We start from the raw sequence: 25,362 nt of genomic DNA on the forward strand, positions 1-25,362 counted from the left end.
TTTTAATCGCAAGAAATCATACCTCCGTGTGTAATTCGACCAGAAAAGTGTCATTCTTGGTACCGTTTTGTTCCAAAAATTCCAATCGTTACGAATCTGTGACACAAAATAGCAGAAAATGTGTTATTTGACTAAATATCCGCAGTATTGATGATAAGAACGGAGTTATAATTCCACTAGCTAGTAATAAAGGGCGTATACACCTCGCGACGTCAGAAGGTTGGGACAATACGTTGTTAAAGACGATTGGCCGGCATACACCAGAGGGCGTGAAGCTTGGCTCCTTCAAAATCTCGCGCATCTCTCACAAACGACGCACTTCGCCAGAGAGAGAGAAACGACACGCCTTCTTCCATCCTTGGAAGCCTCGTTCGCGTTTATTTTCATTTTTCTTCCAAGTTTATTTCCTTAAACTACTTTTACTTCAGTTGATAGTCTCCTTCAACCAACCAACGAAATCAACTTAAAGCTAAAATCATCTTGCTAAGTTTTCGCTCGTTTCCAGTCGCCATAGCAACTAGACGCTGTGGCATCTGTTTCGGTGACCACGTGACCAGACGCTTTGTCTACTCCGACTCGACGCACGGACACACAAAGGCCGAGCTTCACCCAGAGTAACGTAGACTTTAAATTTACAATCTGAAGTGCTGTTTAAAGTGTCTAACATTACTGTGTCTATTGGGGTTTCGTTGTGAATGACTGAACTGTTCTACCTATCTCTAAATTCTTTTACGTCGCGTCTGAGCGCGTTGTTGTCTTTGGAGCTCCATCGATTGATTTATAATTCTTGATTTCTCTTTAAACTCACTTACAACGAACATTTTCTACTTTTCCTCACCTCATAGTTATAACGCGGATTGTTGAGCAGACGCGTCTCAAGCCTTGTGATCCAACGCTGGATACTCTTATAGGTTACGTCCGTGGATCACGGCTGAACGCGTCTTCTCCGCACTCATTTAAGTTACAAACAAACATTTTTCACCTATCGTGCGTCTACTCTACACCCGTACCACTGAAAAGACGGATTATATCCAAGACTTAAGCCATAAATTAGTATTAATATTGATAGCACCACTGGTAGCGTCGTTGCTAACTTAACTTACTGTCCATCTGTTAAAATGGCGAATATATCAAATGTAAGTAGTCTACCTTTTGGTGCAGGTGAGGACACATTTGAGCTGCACGCGGTGCAGTCTGAGCTGGAAGCTGTTGAGAAACAGATCCACGACCTTTTAGTAAGAAAAGCCGAGCTGATAGACCGGCGTTTGGCTCTCGAAACATCGCGCGCCGAGGCACACAAATCAGAGATTAATGTTACTAACCCGCTGACTCCGACCTCGTCTACTCCGTGCGTTCCTCAACATCGGTCCCGAACGTCGAGGTCGCGATCAGCCATGGTCTCGTTCACTCCGGCTCCAACATGCCATCACGAAGCCTGGATTTTTCCGCAGCGGAAGTCGCGAGTCAGGTCTAGACCAAGAAAACTCTCTCCGACCCTCCCGGTTTTCGAGATATCCACACAAAACCGCTTCTCCCCTCTTCGCGAAACAGAACGCGATGCTGTGATCATCGGCGATTCCATCGTTCGACACGTACACGTTACGTTAAATAAAAGTAAGGTGCATAGTCACTGCTTTCCTGGTGCTCGTGTTTCCGAAGTCGCTGCTCACGTTCCCGAGATTCTGAACGAGCGCGTCGGAACCGTTGTCCTGCACGCGGGAGGGGCCGACATCAGACTGCGCCAGACGGAAGTTTTGAAGAAAGACTTCAGGAATCTGATCGATACGGTACGCAGCACATTGCCTGATATAACGATTATTGTGTCAGGACCGCTTCCCACGTACCGACTAGGTCATGAAAAGTTTAGTAGATTATTTGCGCTTAATGAATGGTTAATGTCATGGTGCAATGAGCAGAAACTTCTCTTTGTAAATAATTGGAATCTGTTTTGGGAGCGTCCTAGGCTTTACCGTGCTGATGGCTTACACCCAAACAGATTCGGATCGGATCTTCTGTCAGATAACATCTCCAAAATGTTAAATACCTTTTGACTAGTAAACAAAAGTCCAAATCATAGTCTCTGCTGCACCAATTTAACTGATATAAATAGTGTAGAACATTGCATAGAAACTGTGTCTATTCCTCGTTTAGTGAGATCAAATCATAAATCTACTGCAGGATCTAGAAAAAATCTAATTGTTATTAAACCAGAAAATGTTGCTATTGGTAATCAAAAACAATTTTTAAAGCTAGGTCTTTTAAACATTAGATCACTCACACCTAAGGCAGTTATTGTAAATGAAATAGTCACAGATAATAGCTTCGATGTACTTTGCCTTACTGAAACCTGGCTTAAACCAAATGATTATTTCGGTTTAAATGAGTCTACTCCATCAGGATACTCCTATAAGCACGAGCCCCGTCTGAATGGTCGTGGCGGCGGTGTTGCAACAATCTATAGAGATTTTCTCAATGTTACTCAGAAAACGGGTTATAAGTTTATTTCATTTGAAGTACTTGTACTAAATGTTACGCTCTTAGATGATAGAAAAACATCCCTATTATCTCTAGCCTTGGCTACCGTATATAGACCGCCTGGGCCTTACGCTGATTTCCTAAAAGAGTTTGCAGATTTTCTCTCAGACCTATTAGTTAACTTCGATAAAGCATTAATTGTTGGAGACTTTAATATCCATGTAGATAATCAAAATGATGCGTTAGGGGCTGCGTTTACTGATTTATTAAACTCCTTTGGGGTCAAGCAAAACATTACCGGACCGACTCATCGATTTAATCATACACTCGATTTAATTATATCACATGGAACCGATCCAACCGATATAGATATCATTCCACAAAGTGACGATGTCACTGACCATTACATGGTAACTTGCATATTACGTACTCCTGTAATATATCATGCTGCGCCGCGTTATCGATTAGGCAGAACAATCCTTCCATCCACCATAGATAATTTTTCAAACAGCTTATCGGATCTGTCTCAGCTGCTCAGTGAACCCAAACAAACAGATGAACTTGAGGAATTAACTAGCACTATGAGCACCATTCTCTCTGGATCATTGGATATTGTTGCGCCCATTAGATTAAAAAAGGTCAGAGAGAAAAGTAAAGCACCATGGTACAACAGTACTACGCGTGTTCTAAAGAGAGAAACCCGTAATTTAGAGCGTAAATGGAAACAAACCAACTTAGAGGTCTTTAGAATCGCATGGAAAGACAGTATGTCACGTTATAAAAAGGCCCTAAAAGCGGCCAGGGCTGAGCATCTACGCAAACTAATAGAAAACAACCATAACAATCCTAAGTTCTTATTTAACACCGTGGCGAGACTAACAAATAAACAGATGTCTCCTGAACAAAGTATTCCATTACAGTTTAGTAGTAATGATTTCATGAAGTTCTTCACTGAGAAAATAGAAAACATCAGAACCACAATTGTAAACGTTCAATCCTCAATCGCGCCTTATAATTCAGCCTCAATTATCACGCCGCAAGAACAATTACAGTGCTTTTCAACTATAGAACAAAAAGAGTTAAATAAATTTATCATTTCCTCTAAAACAACAACATGTTTATTAGATCCCATACCAACTAAACTATTGAAAGAAGTGTTACCTGTAGTGGAAGAGCCTCTCCTCAATATTATTAACTCGTCTTTATCTTTAGGTCATGTTCCAAGAACATTTAACCCCTTAAGGTAAAGCCTTTCTTTCTCGAGATACTGAAGCCAAAAATTATCCTTAATTTTTATAATCTTGTCAACGCAGTGCGGCAGCCTGCAGACCTAGGGCAAGCTTACTAGCGTGCCCATTGGCTGCCCTGCGGCAACTGCAGCAGCCTACCGCTGAGCCCTTGGCGTGACGTCACGACCAATGAGCGCGCTTGGCGCGCTTAATGCGTCACAGCCCGCGAAAAGGGGTGTGGCTTAGCGTATATAAACAGGGCTCGGAGGCTGCTTCTCTGGTTTCTGTCGCATGAAGCGAAATGAGCTCGTGGTGCGAGCACGGCGGGCTACGCAATACTCGTTCCCTCTTCTAGAGAGAACAGAGGTTACGTGAGTAACCGAAACGTTCTCTTACGAGAGGTTCTCTCGTATTGCGTAGTTGCTTACGCTACGGGAACGCCCTTGTCAATAACCTAATCGATTGTCGAGTTCACGCGCATAGGTTTAGTTACCAATGATCACGCGCGTGAACTCGACAATCGATTACTATGGCGTTCCACCGAAAACCGGATGTAAACAAAGGTATGAGCGCTGGCTGAATTAACTTCGTTTTTATTAATATCTCTAACATCTACGGCAGTCAGATCCACCCGTGTTCACTCGGAAGGAATCACTCACATTTTCTGTGCACTTGTAATGACACTTAAAGGATGTTAAGAGGCTAAAAAGCAGGCTTACTACTTGCCCTATTGAAGTCAACAGGGTGCAAATTTTAAAAATAGAATAACTCGGTGTAGGCAACACCGTTTTTTGTCGTTGTTCTCTGTATTGACAGCACTCCAAATGTACAAAAAAATGAGCTCAATGTTAAAATTGACCGGAGTTCTCCTTTAATATCAGTTCATTACCTCTCTAAAATCAAATCAAACTTCTCTGCATCTGCACGGCAATGCATCTCATCACTCCGCCAAAATTTTTATTTCGTGCAACCCACAAAGGGACGGGGCTTCGTATTTTTTCACTAATAGCAATTTTCCATTTGCTAACACACCCTAGTTGCCAGGCAGATTTCCTAATATCAGGTTTTACAGACTAAGGTGACTGAAAGACCCAATCAATGATAATTCATTTCATACAAACATTAATGTATGTTTATAAAATCCATAGGGATTTTGCATAGGGATTACATGTATAATACTAATAATACTAAAATGTAGCAACAAATTTCAGCCAGATGTCTTCAAGCCAATATGTTAATGTTGTCTTAAATTGCAATGTTAGTTTATGTTAAGCGTGTGCTTTCATTATGTACGTTGTTAGATTAGATAATAATAATAATAATGGGGGGGGGGGGGTTAAGGTAATGGTATGAACACTCAGACAATAGGGCAAATTCACAATCAGGGGTCCGTTTCCCAAAAGCACTGTTAGCCAACTATGTTCGCAAGTTCCATCGTTATCAGCAGTTCAACGAGTCTGTGTTTCCTGAAACCATTGTTCTAACGAACATTCGCAAACAGCATCGCAGAGTTGTGTGTTTGGAACGACAGATCTCGACCTGTGGTTAGAAGCAGAGTTTCTAGTTTGTATGACATGTGGACTCAATAAATCCTTATCTTGAGCAAAATAAGCAAGCTGACATTCAGTACAACCTGTGTCTTTTATTTAGAATACATACAAATGTAATTTACGTCTTTTAGTTTGTCAAGAGATTTAAAGCAGCGTTTTTGAAGAGTGCGCATGTACTATGTAAGAACGAGCCTATGATTGAATCTGGAAATAAAGCAAAATAACTGAGAAAAATGAGAAATAGTCCTCAGATGTCATGTCTGTAATTTATAGCAAAACATCTAACATTAATTCAATCTCAAACAGATTCATTAAAAGAAGTTACTACTCCACCACGTGCGTGACGTCATAAACCAGCGTGGTTGAATGACCACTTTGCGACAATACAGTTTCGGGAAACGGTCGTGACTAGCTAGTTGATTTCTTCAATGAAGCAGTGAAGCAGCGAGTTACATCGTTGTTCGGGAAACGCACCCCAGGTTAGCTATACTTTACCATGCATCTAAGAATCCGACGACCAAGAGAAGGTCTTTCCAGTATGTTGTGCCAGCAGCCTTAAGAGGCTTGGTAATGAAAGGGTTCCATGATGACGCAGGTCATCGGTGCCAGCACCACACTCTTTGGCTAGCGAGACAAAGATTTTACTGGAAATCTATGGTAAAAAGACAAAACTGTATGTGATGCAATGTAAGAGATGTGTGTTAAGACTCCTGAGCCTAAGGCCAGAGCACTACTTGTGTCTATAACCACAACAGCACCGCTAGAGTTGGTTTGTATCGATTTCTGATCAGCTGAGGATGTCAATAACAAGTCTGTTGATGTGTTGGTAATAACCGACCACATCACTTGAATCAAACTGCAAAGTCCGTTGCCTGTGTTCTGTGGAACAATTTATTTTGTGTAAATAGGTGTTCAGGTCTGATCCATTCAGACAATGGTGCAAATTCTGAAAGTTCTCTGATCGTGGAAATGTTGAAATTGTCAGGTGTTGCCAAATCATTCATACCACGACTATTGGAAGATTTGTTAACTAATGGTATTCAATTTAAGGGCATTTTATTTTGAAATAATTTGTTTTGGAAGAAAGTACAAGCGAGTAATCTATGGTCATGTGACCATAAGCAACATATTTAAAAAACATTTTATATATATTATATATATATCCGTGTTATTGTCTTTCTTTTACCCTTTTTATAAATGTGTTAATCTGTATAAAATGTTAAGGAAGCACCATTACGTAAGTTACGTCGTGTAAGCGTGAGGCTAAAGCTGATGATATTTCCGGGCGCCCCCTCTCTTTCGCGGGATGTCATGGTGATGAGAGGCATGTACCAGAGTTTCTCCTTGTTAGAAGTGTCTGATGGAGTCTGTTATATTTTGATACAGAAACTGAAAGAAGTTGAGAGTAAATCACATCACAACTGCATCATCGTGTGGGATCTCTTTTATTAAGAAGAAAACACAACGCAGACGGAAACCCACTACACTAGGAGTGAAGAACCTGCTTTACAGATTTGAAGACACGTGTTTTCACACGTCACTCAAACACAGAACCAGGAAACAGGAAACTCTTCAGTTCAGAGAAACTGAAACTGAAGTGTAGTTGAGCTGGTGTGTGTTTGTGTCTCTGTATTCAAGCAATAAAATGGCAGAAGTCAGCATTTATCAGGATGAGTTCCAGTGTTCAGTGTGTCTGGATCTCCTGAAGAATCCAGTGACCACTTCCTGTGGACACAGTTTCTGTGAGAGCTGTATTACAGGCTGCTGGGATCAGGAGGATCAGGAGGATCAGATGAGAGTCTACAGCTGCCCTCAGTGCAGACAGACCTTCAGTCCAAGACCTGCTTTAGCTAAAAACACCATGCTGGCTGAAGTGGTGGAGAAACTGAAGAAGACTAAACCTCCTGCTGAATGTTACGCTGGAGCTGGAGATGTGCAGTGTGACGTCTGTACTGGAAGAAAACGCAAAGCCGTCAAGTCATGTCTGGAGTGTCTGAACTCTTACTGTCTGAATCACCTCGAACAACATGAGAGTTTCTTTAAAAGAAAGAGACACAATCTGACTGATGCCACTGGACGACTGCAGGAGATGATCTGCCAAACACATGATAAACTCCTTGAGGTTTTCTGCCGCACTGATCAGAAGTTTATATGTCTGCTGTGTACGATGGATGACCATAAAAACCACGACACTGTATCAGCTGCAGCGCAGAGGACAGAGAAACAGGTATGAACTATAAAGTAGACACTGATGAAATAATGTTGACACTATTTATATTGGCACCCATATGATCAGGTAACATCATCCACACTGCAGACGTCAGCAGAAGTGAACAGAAGCTGCAAGTGTATTTGTGCTTCACACTGAACTTAGAAAATATGGTGAAAATGCACTGTTAACATATTTATCATATTTATATTTAACACAAACTTTTGTAAAACAGGCTTTGATGAAGCAACATAAAATAATAGAAAATATTCACAGATTGTTTGACAAAATATATCTCTGTCAAGAATAACACAAGTTAAATGCAGCGACAGACAAAAACACTTTCTTTTCAGTAAATTTCTCTCAGTCGTTTATGGCTTCACTTCAGGCTTTGGCTTCAGCTCTGTTTTCAAAATAAATTTTGCAAATAGGATCTGTCAGGGCAGGGCACAAGGGGAACATTTGATGACGATCTGGCACAGGACTACAAGCACAAGGAGAATAAATAGGGAGCAAACAAGGCAGGTGATTAGGGAAAACAGGTGGGGCAAATGAACCAATAATCAGTTAATAAAATGGGTGCATGCTGCTCAGCACAAGACAAAAACATAACATGAAAGCTTGCGGTCGATGGAAACATGAATTGGGTGGAGTATGAATGTCTGAATCACGGCACAGAACTGAAACCAAACTAGACATGAGTGCTGTTATCCGAACACTAGCTTCGAACATGAAATAAGGCACACAGACAAGAGACCGTACGCTCACATAAAGACAAGACAATACAGGAGTGTCTGGGCTCTGGCACAAAACCAAGAATAATCTAGAACAAAGTGACAGAAGCCTGACAGATATAGTGACAGCAGTATAAACTGAAATCTCTGTTATTGATTTGTGGTGCAGAAGCAGCTGAAGGAGACGCAGAGGTCGTTCCAGCAGAGGATCCAGCAGAGAGAGAAAGATCTTCAGCAGCTGAGAGAGACTGTGGCGTCTCATAAGGTGAGTCTGGAGAAGAAGAGAAGTTTGAGAATTCTCAGTCAGGACTCACTGAAGCTCACTGTGTGATTGTGATGTGTGTCCTAACAGCGCTCTGCACAGACAGCAGTGGAGGACATTGAGAGGATCTTCACTGAGCTCATCCGCTCCATTGAGAGAAGCCGATCTGAGGCGACACAGCGGATCAGAGATCAGGAAGAGACTGCAGTGAGTCGAGATGAAGAACGTCTGGAGCGACTGGAGCAGGAGATCAATGATCTGAGGAGGAGAGACGCTGAGCTGGAGCAGCTTTCACACACACAGGATCACATCCATTTCCTGCAGGTAACAGAGATCTAGAAGAACAGGGCCATAGTGGACTTGAGCAAGAGATTCACAGAGAAACATTTCATGAGAGCAGAATGAGCTGTTGACTGAAGTGTTGTCAGGAATTCAGTTTGTTGTGTTATATACTTATAAGGTAGATTCTCATCTGATCATCTTAAAATAGACTACACTTGTGAATGCATTTCAGCTCAGGAAATCTCTTAGAAAAACTATTAGCTCTTTCTTATGGGAGATATGTTTAGCTGACAAACTCCACTAGTGCAAAGAACAGTTCAAAACTCTAAAACTTTTTTTTAAACCAGACTTTCCCTTCTGATTTCTTACATCATGGTGAAATTGATGGTACCAATTTTGAGTATTGTTCACCAATGTTGCATCAGGTCCTTGCATTCTTTCTTGTGGTTGGCTACCCTCTCAGTGACACACCTGACTGAAAGGCTCATTATGCAGCTTATTATGTGGGTCATTGTTTTCTCAGGTGTGAATCACAGCATTATTCATTATTATTCACACCCCCACGCATTTTGCCTTTCCAAACAAAAAGTGTCTTACAAAATCTAAATCAATATTTTTTTATGTGAATGATTAGGCAAGATGATTTTCAGGTTATTTTGAAGTAAAAACATCCATTAGTCAAAAGTCTTGTGGACACATATTTTAGTATGTGTTTTGTGGACATATTTCAGGAACTTTAATGTTTAGTTTTTTTCAATAACCATGCATAAACATTATTCTCTCAAAAATACAAACATGTACATGGGTCAATGACGTGATGCCTACATTTTTCTCTTTTTTCAGGCAAAAATGGGTTTAAATGCCTAAAAAGATTATATTTGTAGTACCTCTCCCATGTATGTGCTCACTTTAACTTTTCAAAAACCTTTACTTATTTTTATTTATTTTTTATTTTTTTTATTTAAAGTTTCAAAACATCATGTGGTGCGTCTGTCCGGCCATAACTTCTGTTTTGAAAACATCTTTGAAATTACTCTGAATTTATTCAAATTTATTTTCTGCACTATTTGGCATGATTTCCCAAATTTTTTGTAATCCTTTAAAAAAATTCAAAGCATTTGCATTTATAATTCCATCATAATATACAAACAAACTTTGTCCGATGATGTACATTTTATGAAATATCATGTAGTGCGACCATCAAGGAACTACCATTTTGGGTCTTATATGTTGAAAACTATTTAAAAACAGGAAGTTACATCATTACCAATTTACCAAGGACTCATGAAAGCAGCAAGCAGGTTTGTAATTCTCTCAAATTGGAAAAAAAAAAAAACCTTTGGAATGGTTGGTATGTAGTTGCCAAATTTGGATGTCATGTGGTATGACCTAAAAAAAAAAGTTGCTTATAAACATATTAATGGCAAAAAAATTACACACTATTTAGCACAAACAGGGCTACCATAATATATGAGCAACAAGAATGTACATGTCTGCATTTTTGAGAGAATAATGTTTATGCATGGTTATTGAAAAAACTAAAAACTAAAGTTTCTGAAATAAGGCCATAAAACACATTCTAAATATGTGCCAATAAGACTTTTGTCTAATGGATGTCATCACCTAGTGTTTTTTCTTCAAAATGATGTGAAAATCACCCTGCCTAATCATTCACATAACACAATACATTGATTTGAATTTTGCAAAGCACTTACTGTTTGGAAAGGCAATATGCGGAGTGGGCGTCAACGATCATACATATTTAGTGGTTCACACCTGAGGAGACAATGGGGCCTGCATACTTAATTAGCCATTCATTCAGGTGTGTCACTGAGCCACAAGAATGCAAGAGCAACAGTTTGAAGCATCTCAATTCTTTTTTATTTTTCCACAAATTGTGCTTGCAATTTGGCCTATAATATCCAAGGAAAACATGTCTAGTAATTGTGCAGTTAATTCTCATACTGTATTTTCAGTTTTGGAATATTTATCCTCTCCCCAAATTTGTCACTAATAAAACACAATAAAAGTTATTTAAAGAAAAGGCTTATATTTACCTTTTAATAGTTTGTTTACATCTACCTTGTAAATATATTTTTTTATTAAAAAGGTTACAATTACAATAACAATTCAAGTGTAATCTTTCTTTGTAAAAACTAAAGTATACATTTTATCATACATATTTCAAAGTTAAGGATTAGATTGATTATTTGATTACTTTATTTTTGACACAACATACTATATTTAACATAAGCAAATATTGGCAAACAAAAGCTTATTTGAGGTGGCAGATATTTTACAGTAAAAATGTATAATCTATCCAAAACTAATCAACGAAATGTTGTCTTTCATATGTCTGTAACATAGGTCTTTCATTTTTATTATAAGAAATATAAATGTAAATTTGCAGTTTAATACGTTGCTTATACAAATACATTTTATTTCAACATAATTCAGTCGATTTTTACTCAGTATGGCAATACAGTTTGCTAAAACCGAAAACAAACATACACAAACAGAAACGCCTGACTGTAACATTGTTTTTATGAAATATTAGGGCATATAAATGTTAATTTTCAGTTTAATAGCCTACCCCGTGAATAGCCTACATTTTATTATGACCGCCGCTAGCCAACCTAGCCCATAATCGATTGTCAAATTTTTTTTTTCTTTTTTTTTCGTCATCTACTGAATTTTTTCGTCAACGATACCAGGGACACCGAAACACCGGGGAACATGACATTTGGTGGGCATGTAGCCCCACTAGACTTTTACAGAAAAATTTGGTTTGGTCCCCGGGGGCCACTCCCCCCCCCGTGAATTTTTCGTCAACGATACCAGGGACACCGAAACACCTGGGAACATGACATTTGGTGGGCATGTAGCCCCACTAGACTTTTACGGAATAATTTCGTTTGGTCCCCGGGGGCCACTCCCCCCCCCGCGCTGGGCCCCCCGTGAATTTTTCGTCAACGATACCAGGGACACCGAAACACCGGGGAACATGAAATTTGGTGGGCATGTAGCCCCACTAGACTTTTACGGAAAAATTTCGTTTGGTCCCCGGAGGCCACTCCCCCCCCCCCCGCGCTGGGCCCCCCATGAATTTTTCGTCAACGATACCAGGGACACCGAAACACCGGGGAACATAAAATTTGGTGGGCATGTAGCCCCACTAGACTTTTACGGAAAAATTTCGTTTGGTCCCCGGGGGCCACTCCCCCACCCACGCTGGGCCCCCAGTGAATTTTTCGTCAACGATACCAGGGACACTGAAACACCGGGGAACATGAAATTTGGTGGGCATGTAGCCCCACTAGACTTTTATGGAAAAATTTCGTTTGGTCCCCGGGGGCCACTCCCCCCCCCCCGCGCTGGGCCCCCCCAAACCCAAAAAATGCAGTTTTTCCTAAATAACTATCTGAACCGTGGCACCGAGGATGAAGAAATTTTTATGGTATGTTGGTCTTAAGGGCCCACATCAACCTAGCCCATAATCGATTGTCAAAGTTTTTTTTTTTTTTTTTTTTTCGTCATCTACTGAAATTTTTCGTCAACGATACCAGGGACACCGAAACACCGGGGAACATGAAATTTGGTGGGCATGTAGCCCCACTAGATTTTTACGGAAAAATTTTGTTTGGTCCCCGGGGACCACTCCCCTCCCACGCTGGGCCCCCCCGAAAAATGCAGTTTTTCCTAAATAACTACCTGAACCGTGGCACCGAGGATGAAGACATTTTTATGGTATGTTGGTCTTAAGGGCCCACATCAACCTAGCCCATAATCACTTATTTGTGATTTGCGCCTCTCCCATAAAAAATGAAAATGCAATATTATTCTGCTTTGATCGCCCCTATCTTCAGTTGAGATGTTCAGAACCGCACCATATTTCATGTGTATGATTAACTTGACATCCTCTGGGGGTATGTTAAGTTTCGTACAATTTCATTCATGGGGGGGTATGAAATAAATTCATTTATGTGCACATTTAGTGACTGTACACTCATCGGGCCTGTAAATGGTGGTGTTGAGCGAAGGTTTGCTGGTTTAGGATGATACTGTCACTAAGGTTGCCAACTGTCCCGAATTAGGCGGGACGTCCCGTATTTTGGGCCTAATTTATTTGTCATGTGCGTGACCTCCCGTGTCCCGTTTTTTGACAAGCTGATAAACCACTGACTGATACAACAGCTACAGCAGCAGTGCTGACCACGACACTTGAGAATGATCACCGACACCTGTCATCATCCAATCACAGCTTTTTTTAATCACTGTTTTGAGACAAATCATTGTTTGATTTGCGAACATCCTCTGCCGTCTGGTCGCTTCCGCTTCAATCCGGACTCGTCTCGCGCTAACGGTAATTTCCTTTCACTGTCCATGTTTTGATTTCGGCTAATCAATTTTGGCGAATGCAAACAACGTGATTATTGTTCATGAGTCTAACATCCAGCCACGCAAGAAAACATGTAATCTACCTGAGGGAATAATATGCTCAAAAAAACATTTCTGATTATTATTAATGTTTTAAAGCTTTTAAAAATAGAAAGCTGTTGTAACATTATCTTAACTGTCACTTTTGATTAATATAATGCATCCTTGCTGAATAAAAGTAGGCAATTACTTTATTTTTTTTGAACCCCAAACTTTTGAACTGTAAGCCTAGTGTATAATGTTAAAAAAGCTTTCTATTTTAGATAAATGCTGTTACTTTGAACTATGGTTTGTTTGTAATGTGACTTGTTTCATGTATGACATTAAAATTATTTTTAGAATTAAATACATAAATAGGTTAAGCAATACAAATGTGTTTATGTCTGATAACCTTTTAAACACAAACTTAACTGCAGACACTGAAATGACGTACACTGTACAGTACAAATATTTTGAGTGTCCCTCATTTTCCTATAAATAACCACGATTGTCCCGCATTTTCCTTTTCTGAAGTTGGCAACCCTAACTGTCACACACATTCACACACATGCAGGAATACAAACAAACGCAAGCATGCACACACACTGACATCCACACGCACAGACACACACCCATACACACACATACAAATCCACATGCACAGACACACACACACAAACACACACGCACACACACATGTACGCACGCATACATACATGCACACACACAGAGACACACACATACACAAACACACACACACACAGACAGACATGCACATACTACTACTTTTTTTAGGTATATACATAAACACGCAATACAGCCAAATTGCTCCACGTCATTTATTTTTGTGGAAAGCCAGTGCAGGCCTGAGCGGCGGTCATATTTTGTACCGCCATGCGGTACATCTAGTTTCAACATATTTCTGTCGATTTTTACTCAACTCAGTTATAGCAATACAGTTTGCTAAAACATCATCATTCATTCACACAGAGACGCAATTTAAATTTAAACTGTCTTTTTGCGAGCTGTGGTAAACAGCGCGCATCTCTGCGGCTGCCGTTCATTCATTCACAGAAACGCGATTAACTTGAGAAGGAAAAAAAAACTTACTACATATTCGGATCCTCTCTCCTGCAATACCCTCACTCTGAGGTAGATTTTCCATTATTATTATTCCTCACAGCGCTGCCAGATGGTGTAAACACGTAGGCTACAATGATATGATTAAACTTGTGTTTTCTCGTGCTAATATGGGGGCGTTCACAGGTTTGCTTGGATTGCCTCAGTAATTTGCGTTTGAATAGCACGCGCTCTCCGGGGGCGGAGTCACATTACCTTTGAATTGGCTCTAATTAGCTCGACTGGAATCGCTCTTTTTTTAATACAGATTTCACAAGATGAGAATATTTGTTTTTTATATAAATTACCGCATTTAAAAGAATAGAATTCAAGCGTCATGCCTGTGTATCTGTATGCCTGTTTGACTGAGTATTCACTGAGTTACAGTTCATTTTCGGACGCGTTTCAGAATGGTCTTCACTGACAGAGAGAAGGCAGAACTCGCATCACGTTTATTTTTCTTTATTTGGCAAAAAGCACAACACTTGGTTTTTATTGTGAGTATACACAAAAATAATACACATTTAACAGAATCGATTGATGTATGAAACTTGCTTGTAATAATATCAAAGTCCACAGAGCAAAATGAATTTCTTTTGAACTGAACTGAAAAAAAGCGAGCTGGTATCGCCGGCGATACCGTCGACCCCAGGGGGTTAAAGTTATTTCTACAAATATATATTTTTATTACAAATTTCATAGTGACCTTTTTGGCAGGCTAGCTTGTTTTGTTTAGGTGGCCAATTCTGTGCCTGTAAATTATGACTGAATTTGAAAATATCATGTGGTGCGACCAAATATCATGTGGTGCGACCACTGCAGACTGTTTATATGATATATGTCCTAGATTGGCAGTTTTATGCTTTTATATTCAATTGACAGTTTATATAAAAAAGTGCTTTACTTTAGTATCATTTGGAATAGATTTTTATGCATTTTGGGATATTTGTTTACAGACAGTTTTATGTTTACTCTCTGCCAAGCGAAAAAATTCTGACCCTGCAGCAAGAGCAGAGTACCTTGATAGGAGAAGAATGAAATATTATTACAGTTTAAAATATCTGTTTTCTATGTGAATATATAGTAAACTGTAATTAATTCCTGTGATCAAAGCTGAATTTTCAGCATCATTACTCCAGTCTTCAGTGTCACATGATCCTTCAGAAATCATTCTAATATGTAACCCAAGACCACAAAACCACTCAATGGGTCAATGTCATATGGGTCAATTTTTTTAAATTGAGATTTATACATCATATGAAAGCTGAATAAATAAGCTTTCTATTGATGCATGATTTGTTAAGATAGAACAATATTTGGCCGATACAACTGAAAATCTGGAATCTGAGGGTGCTACAAAATCGAAACATTGAGAAAATCGCCTTTAAAGTTGTCCATTTATGTTTGCTATATTCACTCACAAAAATAAATGTTTATAAATTTATGGTAGGACATTTACAAAATATAAAACATCTTTATTTAATATCCTAATGATAATTTTGACCCATACAATGTATTGTTGGCTATTGCCACAAATATCCTGTGCGACTTGTGACTGGTTTTGTGATCCAGAGTCACTAATGATTTGCTGCTCAAGAAACATTTCTGATTATTATCAATGTTCATATTTTTGTGGAAACTGTGATACATTTTATATGTCAGGATTATTTGATAAATAGAAAGTTCAAAAGAACAGCATTTATTTGAAATAGAATCTTTCGTAACATTATAGCCTGCGCCTGACAGTGACACTGAATGTGTCCTTGATTAATACAAGTATTAATTATATCTTATTTCTTTGGCTGAAAAATGAATCACTGATTCAGTATGCTTTAGTAAATTCTATCAGTTTTATGTGATTAACAGGAAAAATAAGTCTGTTAACTAGATTTAAGAAGGCAACTCGGAAATTATAGAACAAAAAATGAGATCATTATTTACAAAAACTCAAAAGAAATGCAAATACTTGGTTTCTAAACACTTTAATTACCAAGAACTTGTAAAAAAATGTTTAAGCATGTTAAGGAAATGAATACATTTTAAGATAAATCACAGTCGCACCACATACGGACAATTCATCTAGATGAAAAAACACTAAAATCACTTAAATTAAATTTTTTAAATGAATTTATGTGTACACAACATCCTTAATGTTTGAACAATTGCAACAGATATTATTATTTTTAGTATTTTAAAATTGGCCTGTCGAAAATCCTTATACGTCATTGACCCACATACATGTTGCTCACATATTATGGTAGCCCTGTTTGTGCTGAATAGAGTGTAATTACACCTTTGCCATTTAATATGTTTTCTAAGCAACTGAAAAAAGCACAAATGTTTGGCATGTCAGAACATCTCAAGGACCCCAAAAACACCTTAGTGTCACAGTTGTGTTCTGTTTAGTTTGTTTTCACTGGACTTGTCTGCCTGTCATCATGTCACGTGTCTTCTTCACTGTCATTATTAGTTCAGTTGTATCACCTTAATCTAGTTAATTATCATCTGTTCCACCTGTGTTTCTGTCATTAGTGTTCATCAGTGTTAGCATTTAAGTTCCTTTAGTTCAGTCAGTCTTTGTCCGTTTAAGTCTTAGTTAGTGTGTGTACATCCTGTCTGCCTGTACCTATTGGAGTTACCGTAATTTCCGGACTATTGAGCGCACCTGAATATAAGCCGCACCCACTGAATTTAAAAAAAAAATATTATTTTGAACATAAATAAGCCGCACATGTCTATAAGCCGTAGGTGCCTGTCGGTACATTGAAACAAATGAACTTTACACAGGCTTTAACGAAAAAATGGCTTGTAACGAACATAAATAGGCTTTAACGAAACACGGCTTGTAACAAAAATAAATAGGCTTTAATGAAACATGGCTTGTAACGAAAATAAATAGGCTTTAGCGTAATACAGTTTGTAACGAAAATAAATAGGCTTTAACGAAACACGGCTTGTAATGAAAATAAATAGGCTTTAACGAAAATTTAACGAAATAGCTTGTAACAAAAATAAATAGGCTTTAATGAAACACGGCTTGTAACGAAAATAAATAGGCTTTAACGAAAATTTAACGAATTACAGCTTGTAACGAAAATAAATAGGCTTTAACGAAAATTTTACGAAATATGGCTTAACGAAAATAAATAGGCTTTAACGAAACACGGCTAAACAAAAAATAAAGAATTGGCGGTAAACAGTGGCCTACCAAGAAAGTCATTGGTCACTATCTTCCTCCTCCTGTGCACTGAAACCACTGAAGTCTTCTCCTTCGGTGTCGGAGTTGAATAGCCTCAGAATTGCTTCATCCGATATTGGATCATTGTCGCTCTCGTCACTTTCATCCGGAGGCAAATTCCCCGCTGAGCTCATGCTACCCTCTTCAACATGCAGCAGTCCAGCCTTTTGAAACCCGTTGATGATTGTGGATTTTTTGACAATGCTCCACACTGTCAGGACCCACTGGCAGACTTGACCATAAGTTGCTCTTCGCATGCGGCCCATTTTAGTGAAGGATTTCTCCCCACTTGTCATCCAAGCCTCCCACTGAACACGGAGCGCCACCTTAAATGCACGATTTACTCTGATGTCGAGTGGCTGCAAATACTTTGTTGTGCCCCCAGGAATCACAGCTGGAATTGAGTTTGTCCTCTTGATGGCTTCTTTCACCGAATCTGTTATGTGGGCCCTCATGCTGTCCAAAACGAGCAATGCCTTGTTCCTGTGAAAGAATCCTCCCGGTCGCTTGCCGTAACACTCCGTATGCCATTCATGCATTAGGCTTTCCGTCATCCATCCTTTCTTGTTGACTTTCACAACAATTCCTCTCTGGAATTTTTCTTTTGGCATCGTTGTGCGTTTAAAAATCACCATAGGTGGAAGCTTTTCTCCCGATGCTGTGCAGCTCAGAACACAGGTGAAGTGAGTTTTTTCATGCCCAGTTGTTTTCAGCGTGACGGATGATTCGCCTTTCCCGTTGACAGTCCGAGTGAGAGGCAGGTCAAATGTCAGAGGAACCTCATCAATATTTATGATGTCGTGCGGGCCAATGGAATGCTCCGCTATCTTGGCATCAGTGAATTTGTGGAAGTTTGAAACTTTTTCCTCATAGTCGGGAGGGAGCTGCTGACACAGACTCGTCCGTACCCTGATGGACAGGCCTTTACGTCTCATAAATCTGAGACACCGCGATGGTCCACCTCTAAAATCCTCAAACTTCATTGCGGTGGCGATTGTTTTGGCTTTCAGTCGGATCTGCACAGTTGAAACACCTCGGCCGTCTGCTCTCTGTGTGTTGACCCAGTCTTCGAGCTCATTTTCTAGTTCGGGCCATCTGCTTTTCTTCCCTCTGAAAGCTTTAGTTGTCTTTTTGCACTGAGTCAATTCCTCACGCTGCTGTTTCCAACGTCTTATCATCGACTCATTAAGACCAAGCTCCCGTGCAGCAGCTCTATTTCCTTTTCCAACAGCCAGATCAATCGCCTTCAACTTGAAAGCTGCATCATATGCATTTCTTCGTGTCTTTGCCATGATGAGGGTGACAAAATGACTACCGTAATCAGAATGATGGGAAGTTTGAGCGCGCTCGATTTAATCTAAACAGTAAACAAAAAAGTTGTTTAACCCGTTCAGCAATTTCATTGGTCTAATGAAAGCTTCATGCCGCCAAAAAACTGAGCACGTCACAGAATGTGTTTTTTTTTTACTCAGTTTTTGCTGCATGAAGCTTGTGAAAGGGGGAAAAATCCATAAATTAGCCGCGTCGTTGTTTAAGCCGCGAGGTTCAAAGTGTGGGAAAAAAGTTGCCTATTGTTCCCTATTCTAAAGTAAACATTTGCTGTTTTCCAATAAGAAAAGAGACATGTAATATTGCAGTGAACAACTCAGTGTTTATTGTTTTTATGCTTCAAGAGAACAAACTGATGAGACACATCTTGAATAATCACAATCAATTGCCAAACAGTTCATTGACAAATTTGTTTTTAACACAAAAGATGATGATGGTCACAGAATAAACTGAACATTTACATCTTTTCACAAAGGATACTTCCTTCTGATGTCATGCAAAATCATTCCCAGGGGGCCATTTTTATGTATGTCACCACGCCAGTACATCCACTCAATTACTTTTAAGTGGTCTTTGAGCCTGCTTTCTGTGCGGTTCCCCCTAAATCTCCACACAGTTGCCTTGCAAACTCCCCACAATCTCTCAATGTTCTGAGTGTGAGCACCTGTCTGAGGATCAACAAAAACCTCTTTATGGTTCATAGTTAGATGGTTATATTCAGCATCTCTGAGACAGTTATAGGTTCTCCACCCATCTGACACAACAGTGCTTCCTTGTCGCACGTGCTTCTGTTGAGCTGAACGCTGATTGACAACTTTCAGAATGGGTCTTCTGAACTCCTCTTTGACCCCAAGCATTCCAAACACCCATGATGCCTTGTCTTCCTCGGTTGTACTAAAATTACAGAATTTAAGAATTTATTGTATCATTCATCTTTACTATAAAGTGTGAACAGATGTAACTGAAAATATATGACCTTTCTTTTGTGGCCAAATTTGCTCTCATCAATAAAAACAATTTCATGTCTTTTTTCCAATTTTTAGGTCACCTCTTCTTTTTATTCTTTTAATTGCAGATTTGCAGACTCCACGCAGACAATAAGCAAGTTTAGTCCGTGTATAAGAGCTTCCAGTGATGCCTTCCTGTAGCATGTCCACTTGCCGATAATTATTACATTGTTAGGACAGAAACAAGTATAAAAGGGCTATAAGACAAAAATAAGACAACAGCCAATAAAGGCCTTATAAATAGCTTGTAATGGCATACAAGTACACAACTAGTTACTTACAAATGCAGTTATTAGTCATTAATTAGTGTCTAATTTCTGATCCTTAAAATAAAGTGTTACCAAAGTGGGAATTGGAGCCTTTTGCCTTCTCGTCTTCTTCTGCCTGCACCACACCCTGACAGAAGAACTGGCCGCCCTAAAATGGACGATAGGGTTAAAATGATCGTATTGGCTCAGGAGAGCCAGAACTTTTTTTCTTTACCCTGGGCTTTTGCAGCCTTGCTGTCACCAGCACCCTCGACGACGAAAGCCTGAGGATCTTGTTCCTGATCGGGGCCACTTTCAACCGTCCCATTGATCTCCCCTACACCACAGGACTGAACTGGAGGGAAACTGTCCTCCAGTGTGCGGAAAGTGTCGGGCCTCGATCAGGAACAGAGCCAGGAATCCTCACGCCATGCCTGAGCCCTTGTCTTCAGCCAAGATGGCCACCGCCTCACCGCTTGAGCCCTCAGTCAAGATGGCCTCCGCCTCATCACCTGAGCCCTCAGCCAAGATGGCCGAAGCCTCGCCGCCTGAGCCCTCAGCCAAGAAGGCCAAAACCTCACCGCCTGAGCCCTCAGCCAAGATGGGCGCCGCCTCACTGTCTGAGCCTTCAGCCAAGATTGCTGCCACCTGAGCCCTCAGCCAAGATTGCTGCCACCTGAGCCCTCAGCCAAGAAGGCCACCGCCTCACCGTCTGAGCCCTCAGCCAGGATAGGCATGGCCATGCCCCGTCCAGAGTCTCGTCCCGCCGAGACCACCCGTCCTGGGTCTTATCTAACCGAGACCGCCCTTCCAGAGGTCAGTCCTGCCGAGCCTGCCCTTCACGTCAGTCCGGATGAGTTTGAATCTTCTGTCCCCAAGTCTGTCTCCGGATTCCCACCCAGCCTCCCTCTTCCACCTCCTCCCATCTACCACCTCTCAACCCTTCTTCCACCACTGCCTGTTAGCCCCTCAGCTCCTCCTACCACCTTCAGGGGGGTGGAGTCGCCGTGGGTCTGCTGGCCTACAGCTCCAGCCTGGTCGGTGGATCCCCGGTCTCCACCTCCAACCTCTGCAACCAGGACTCCACCTGAGCCCAATGGTCCATCAACGTCCCCTTGGCTCCTACCTCCCTCAGCTCCACTGTGGACTATCTGGTCACCAGTTCCGGCAGGCTCCCTCGTTCCCCTGAATCCACCTTGTTCACTCGTCAACCTTCCCTCACCTCTGGACTGCACTCCTCTGGCTACGCCTCATCCCTTCGTCCCCCCGGCTCTATTGGACTCCTCACTCCTTTCAGTTCGTCCTTGGTCCTCACTTTCTCTGTCTCCACTTTGCCCATCTGTGTCCCCGCCTGCACCTCAGTCGCCAGAGTCGGCGGTCCAGCCGGATCCTCGGTGTCGCCTGGACACGTCGGTTCTCAGGCTCCACCCTGGTCTCCTTTCCCTCCTGCTCCGACCCCGTTAGTCGGCCCCCTGGAGTCGTCAGCCCTGCCTCCTCCATGGCTCCTCCCTCCGCCTGCTCCGCCCTGGGCGCCTGCACTGTCTGCTCCACCCTGGTCCCTCCTGCCTTCAGTCTGCCCTCACCTGCTCTTCGTCCTCCTCCTGAGAACCCTCCCTCCGCAGTTAGTCCTTCTACGGCGCGAGAACGTGCTTACCGGGAGGGGGGAGTAATGTCACAGTTGTTTTGTTTAGTTTGTTTTCATTGGACTTTTCTGCCTGTCATCACGTGTCTTCTTCACTGTCATTATTAGTTCAGCTGTATCACCTGTGTCTAGTTAATTATCTGTTCCAACTGTGTTTCTTTCATTAGTGTTCATCAGTGTTAGCATTTAAGTTCCTTCCGTTCAGTCAGTCTTTGTCCATTCTAAGTCTTAGTGAGTGTGTGTGTGTACATCCTGTCTGCCTGTACCTATTGGAATTATATTGTAAGTAAAAGTTTGTATTGGACCCTTTTGCCTTATCTTCTTCTGACTGCACCACACCCTGACACTTAGAGGGTTAAGAAGCATAATTTATTTGATTTCAAGTAAATAAACATTCATCAAATAAACATTGTGTTAGTGAGGCCAGCAGGGGGTGCTCACCCTGTGGTCTGTGTGGGTCCTAACACCCCAGTGTAGTGATGGGGACACTATACTGCCAAAAGAGCACCGTCCTTCGGATGAGACGTTAAACCGAGGTCCTGACTCTCTGTGGTCATTAAAAATCCCAGGATGCCCTTCGAAAAAGAGTAGGGGTGTAACCCCGGCATCCTGGCCAAATTTGCCCCTTGGCCTCTATCCATCATGGCCTCCTAACCATCCCCATATACTGATTGGCTTCATCACTGTCTCCTCTCCACCAGTAAGCTGGTGTGTGGTGGGCGTTCTGGCGCAATATGGCTGCCGTCGCATCATCCAGGTGGATGCTGCACATCGGTGGTGGTTGAGGAGATTCCCCCCTTCTATGTAAAGCGCTTTGAGGTCTCAGATAAAGCGCTATATAAATGTAACGAATTATTATAATTTATGAATGACTCACAGTCAGGAGATTATTTCATGATTTACTAAATTAAATTTTTAAAGAGAATTTAAATCAAATTTGTAAGTCATTGGCATACCACTTAATAATTTATGAATGTAAAGTCATGTTTGTAAATTATTAGTTCATCAATAACTAAAAATGTGTAACTGAACATAATTGTAAAGTGTTAGCAGATAAAGTTATGATTATTAAAACTAGATGTACCGCATGGCGGTACAAAATATGACCGCCGCTCAGGCCTGCACTGGCTTTCCACAAAAATAAATGACCTGGAGCAATTTGGCTGTATTGCGTGTTTATGTATATACCTAAAAAAAGTAGTAGTATGTGCAAGTCTGTCTGTGTGTGTGTGTGTGTATGTATGTGTGTGTGTGTGTGTGTGTGTGTGTGTGTGTGTGTGTTTGTGTATGTGTGTGTCTCTGTGTGTGTGTGTCTGTGCGCAGACATCCCAAGTCTTCCGGAAGTTCCGGGAGTCTCCCGCATATTGATAGCGGCTCCCTGATACCCGCAAATGAGTTAAAATCTCCCGGAATCTAGGGCGAGCGAGCCAGAGCGCGCGTGCACAGCAGAGAGGGAGAGGGAGCGAGAGACCTTGCGTGTGTGCATCTGTGCGCATGTAAGATAGAGAGCATCTGATTGGCCTGTTTCGGTAAATCAACCAATCAATTGTCAGTGTGGGCGGGTTTTATCTCTTATCCCGAACCCAGTGTATCTAGAAACAGGAGCGCCATGGCAAAGGGAGAGTGCCACAAAAAACATGCAAAAAACGAAAGTATAAGATACATTTTACGGCAGACTACATGAAAGTGTACCCCTGTCTTATAAGAGTAAAACATAATGATAGTCTTGCACGCTGTACAGTTTGTAACAGTGACTTCAGCATTGCCCATGGCGGGTTAAATGATTGTCAACAAGTTTCATTTCATTCGTGCATATTATTCCTTAGACCTGTTTAAAGCTGCAATGGAATATAAATAAAAGCAGTTTACATGAATAGTAGCCTATAAGCAGCTCATAAATGGTAAAGTAATCTACACATTGTAACATTATGAACAAATAAATGCATAGGCCTATAGCCTATAGAAATTATGTATTATACTTTTATATTTTTTAGGGGGGGGGGGGGGTGTACCTCCCTGAAATGAACTTTTGTAGGTTGGGATGTCTGCTGTGCGTGTATGTATGCGTGCGTACATGTGTGTGCGCGTGTGTTTGTTTGTGTGTGTGTGTCTGTGCGTGTGGATGTCAGTGTGTGTGCATGCTTGCATTTGTTTGTATTCCTGCATGTGTGTGTGTGACAGTATCATCCTAAACCAGTAACCCTTCGCTCAGCAGCACCATCTACAGGTCGATGAGTGTACAGTCACTAAATGTGCACATAAATTAATTTATTTTATACCCCCCCATGGATGAAATTCTACGAAACTAAGCAAACCCCCAGAGGATGTCAAGTTAATCATACACATGATATATGGTGCAGTTCTGAACATCTCAACTGAAGATAGGGGTGATTAAAGCAGAATAATATTGCATTTTCATTTTTTATGGGAAGGGGCGCAAATCACAAAGACCAACATACCATAAAAAATTCTAGTTATTTAGGAAAAACTGAATTTTTGGGGTTTGGGGGGGCCCAGCGCGGGGGGGGGGGGGGGGGGGGGGGGGGGGGGGAGTGGCCCCCGGGGACCAAACGAAATATTTCCGTAAAAGTCTAGTGGGGCTACATGCCCACCAAATTTCATGTTCCCCGGTGTTTCGGTGTCCCTGGTATCGTTGACGAAAAATTCATAATAGGTCAAAAGGTCATAATAATTCATACAAGATAGATTTTGGTATATTACTGACCTTTAGGTTTTATTTCCACATGTTAATGGATCACTTTCGTGGTTTCTGGAAAATTGTGGGTTTTTTTTTGTTGTTGTCCAACCCAACATGGTATTTTGCTGTTGCTGTCATTAATTTTTTAATATATAATTTCAATATACGCTAAATATTTGGATTCATGATCGCAGTCTTTCTAATAACATTTAAAATGATATCTTAGTTTATTAGTTTATTTGAGCAGTAAACATTCTGCTCAAAAGGAGTGGGCCGAAGCAAAAGAGCTTATAAGCGCCCACCCAAATTAATACAATAAAAAACTCATTTCACAATAGTACAAAGAATCATAGTGCAAAAGCAACAAAACAACAAGGAAACCACAACAAAAAAAGAGAGAGAAACAAACAAAAAACAAAAAAATGGATTATACACACTTTCAGTATCTGATAATGCTAGAAATACCCCTAAATACCCCTAATGGCAACTCATTTCTTCTTCTCTATACTTTTCAAAAATCTTTTGTTTGTATTTATATTTGAACAGATTGATATTTGGACATCTTTTTATCTCCATCTCTAAATTATTCCACAATTGAACCCCATTAACTGTAGGGCTTAAACTTTTCAAAGTTGTGCTATGTTTCTGAATCCTAAAGTTTAATTCTTCACGTAATTCATAATAACCAGTACGTTCCTGAAACCTTCTTTGTATTTGGCTTGGTAACAATTTGTGCCTTACTTTGTATAGCATCTGTAGTATTTGAAAGTCAACAATGTCACAAAACTTCATGATTTTTGATTTTAAAAATAATGAGTTTGTGTGGTCCAAAAACCCAACCTTATGAATTAATCGAATAGCTCTTTTTTGCAGCATTACTATTGGTTTTAATGTGCTTTTATAAGTACTACCCCATACCACTGA

General features: G+C 40.7%; 1 protein-coding gene across 1 annotated transcript in view; it reads left to right on the forward strand.

Moving 5' to 3' along the window:
• The first annotated feature begins 6,552 nt into the window (after positions 1 to 6,552).
• The window catches only part of LOC308689940 (E3 ubiquitin/ISG15 ligase TRIM25-like), a 56,867-nt gene continuing 38,057 nt past the window's right edge, over positions 6,553 to 25,362 (forward strand). The window contains exons 1-3 of the mRNA XM_081364065.1: positions 6,553 to 7,481; positions 8,367 to 8,462; positions 8,550 to 8,783. Of these exons, the coding sequence (XP_081220191.1) occupies positions 6,900 to 7,481; positions 8,367 to 8,462; positions 8,550 to 8,783 (912 nt within the window). The 5' untranslated portion in view covers positions 6,553 to 6,899. The remainder of the gene's footprint in view (positions 7,482 to 8,366; positions 8,463 to 8,549; positions 8,784 to 25,362) is intronic.

Source organism: Scardinius erythrophthalmus (genome assembly GCF_964197995.2).
Source record: "Scardinius erythrophthalmus genome assembly, chromosome: 4".
NCBI lineage: Eukaryota > Metazoa > Chordata > Actinopteri > Cypriniformes > Leuciscidae > Scardinius > Scardinius erythrophthalmus.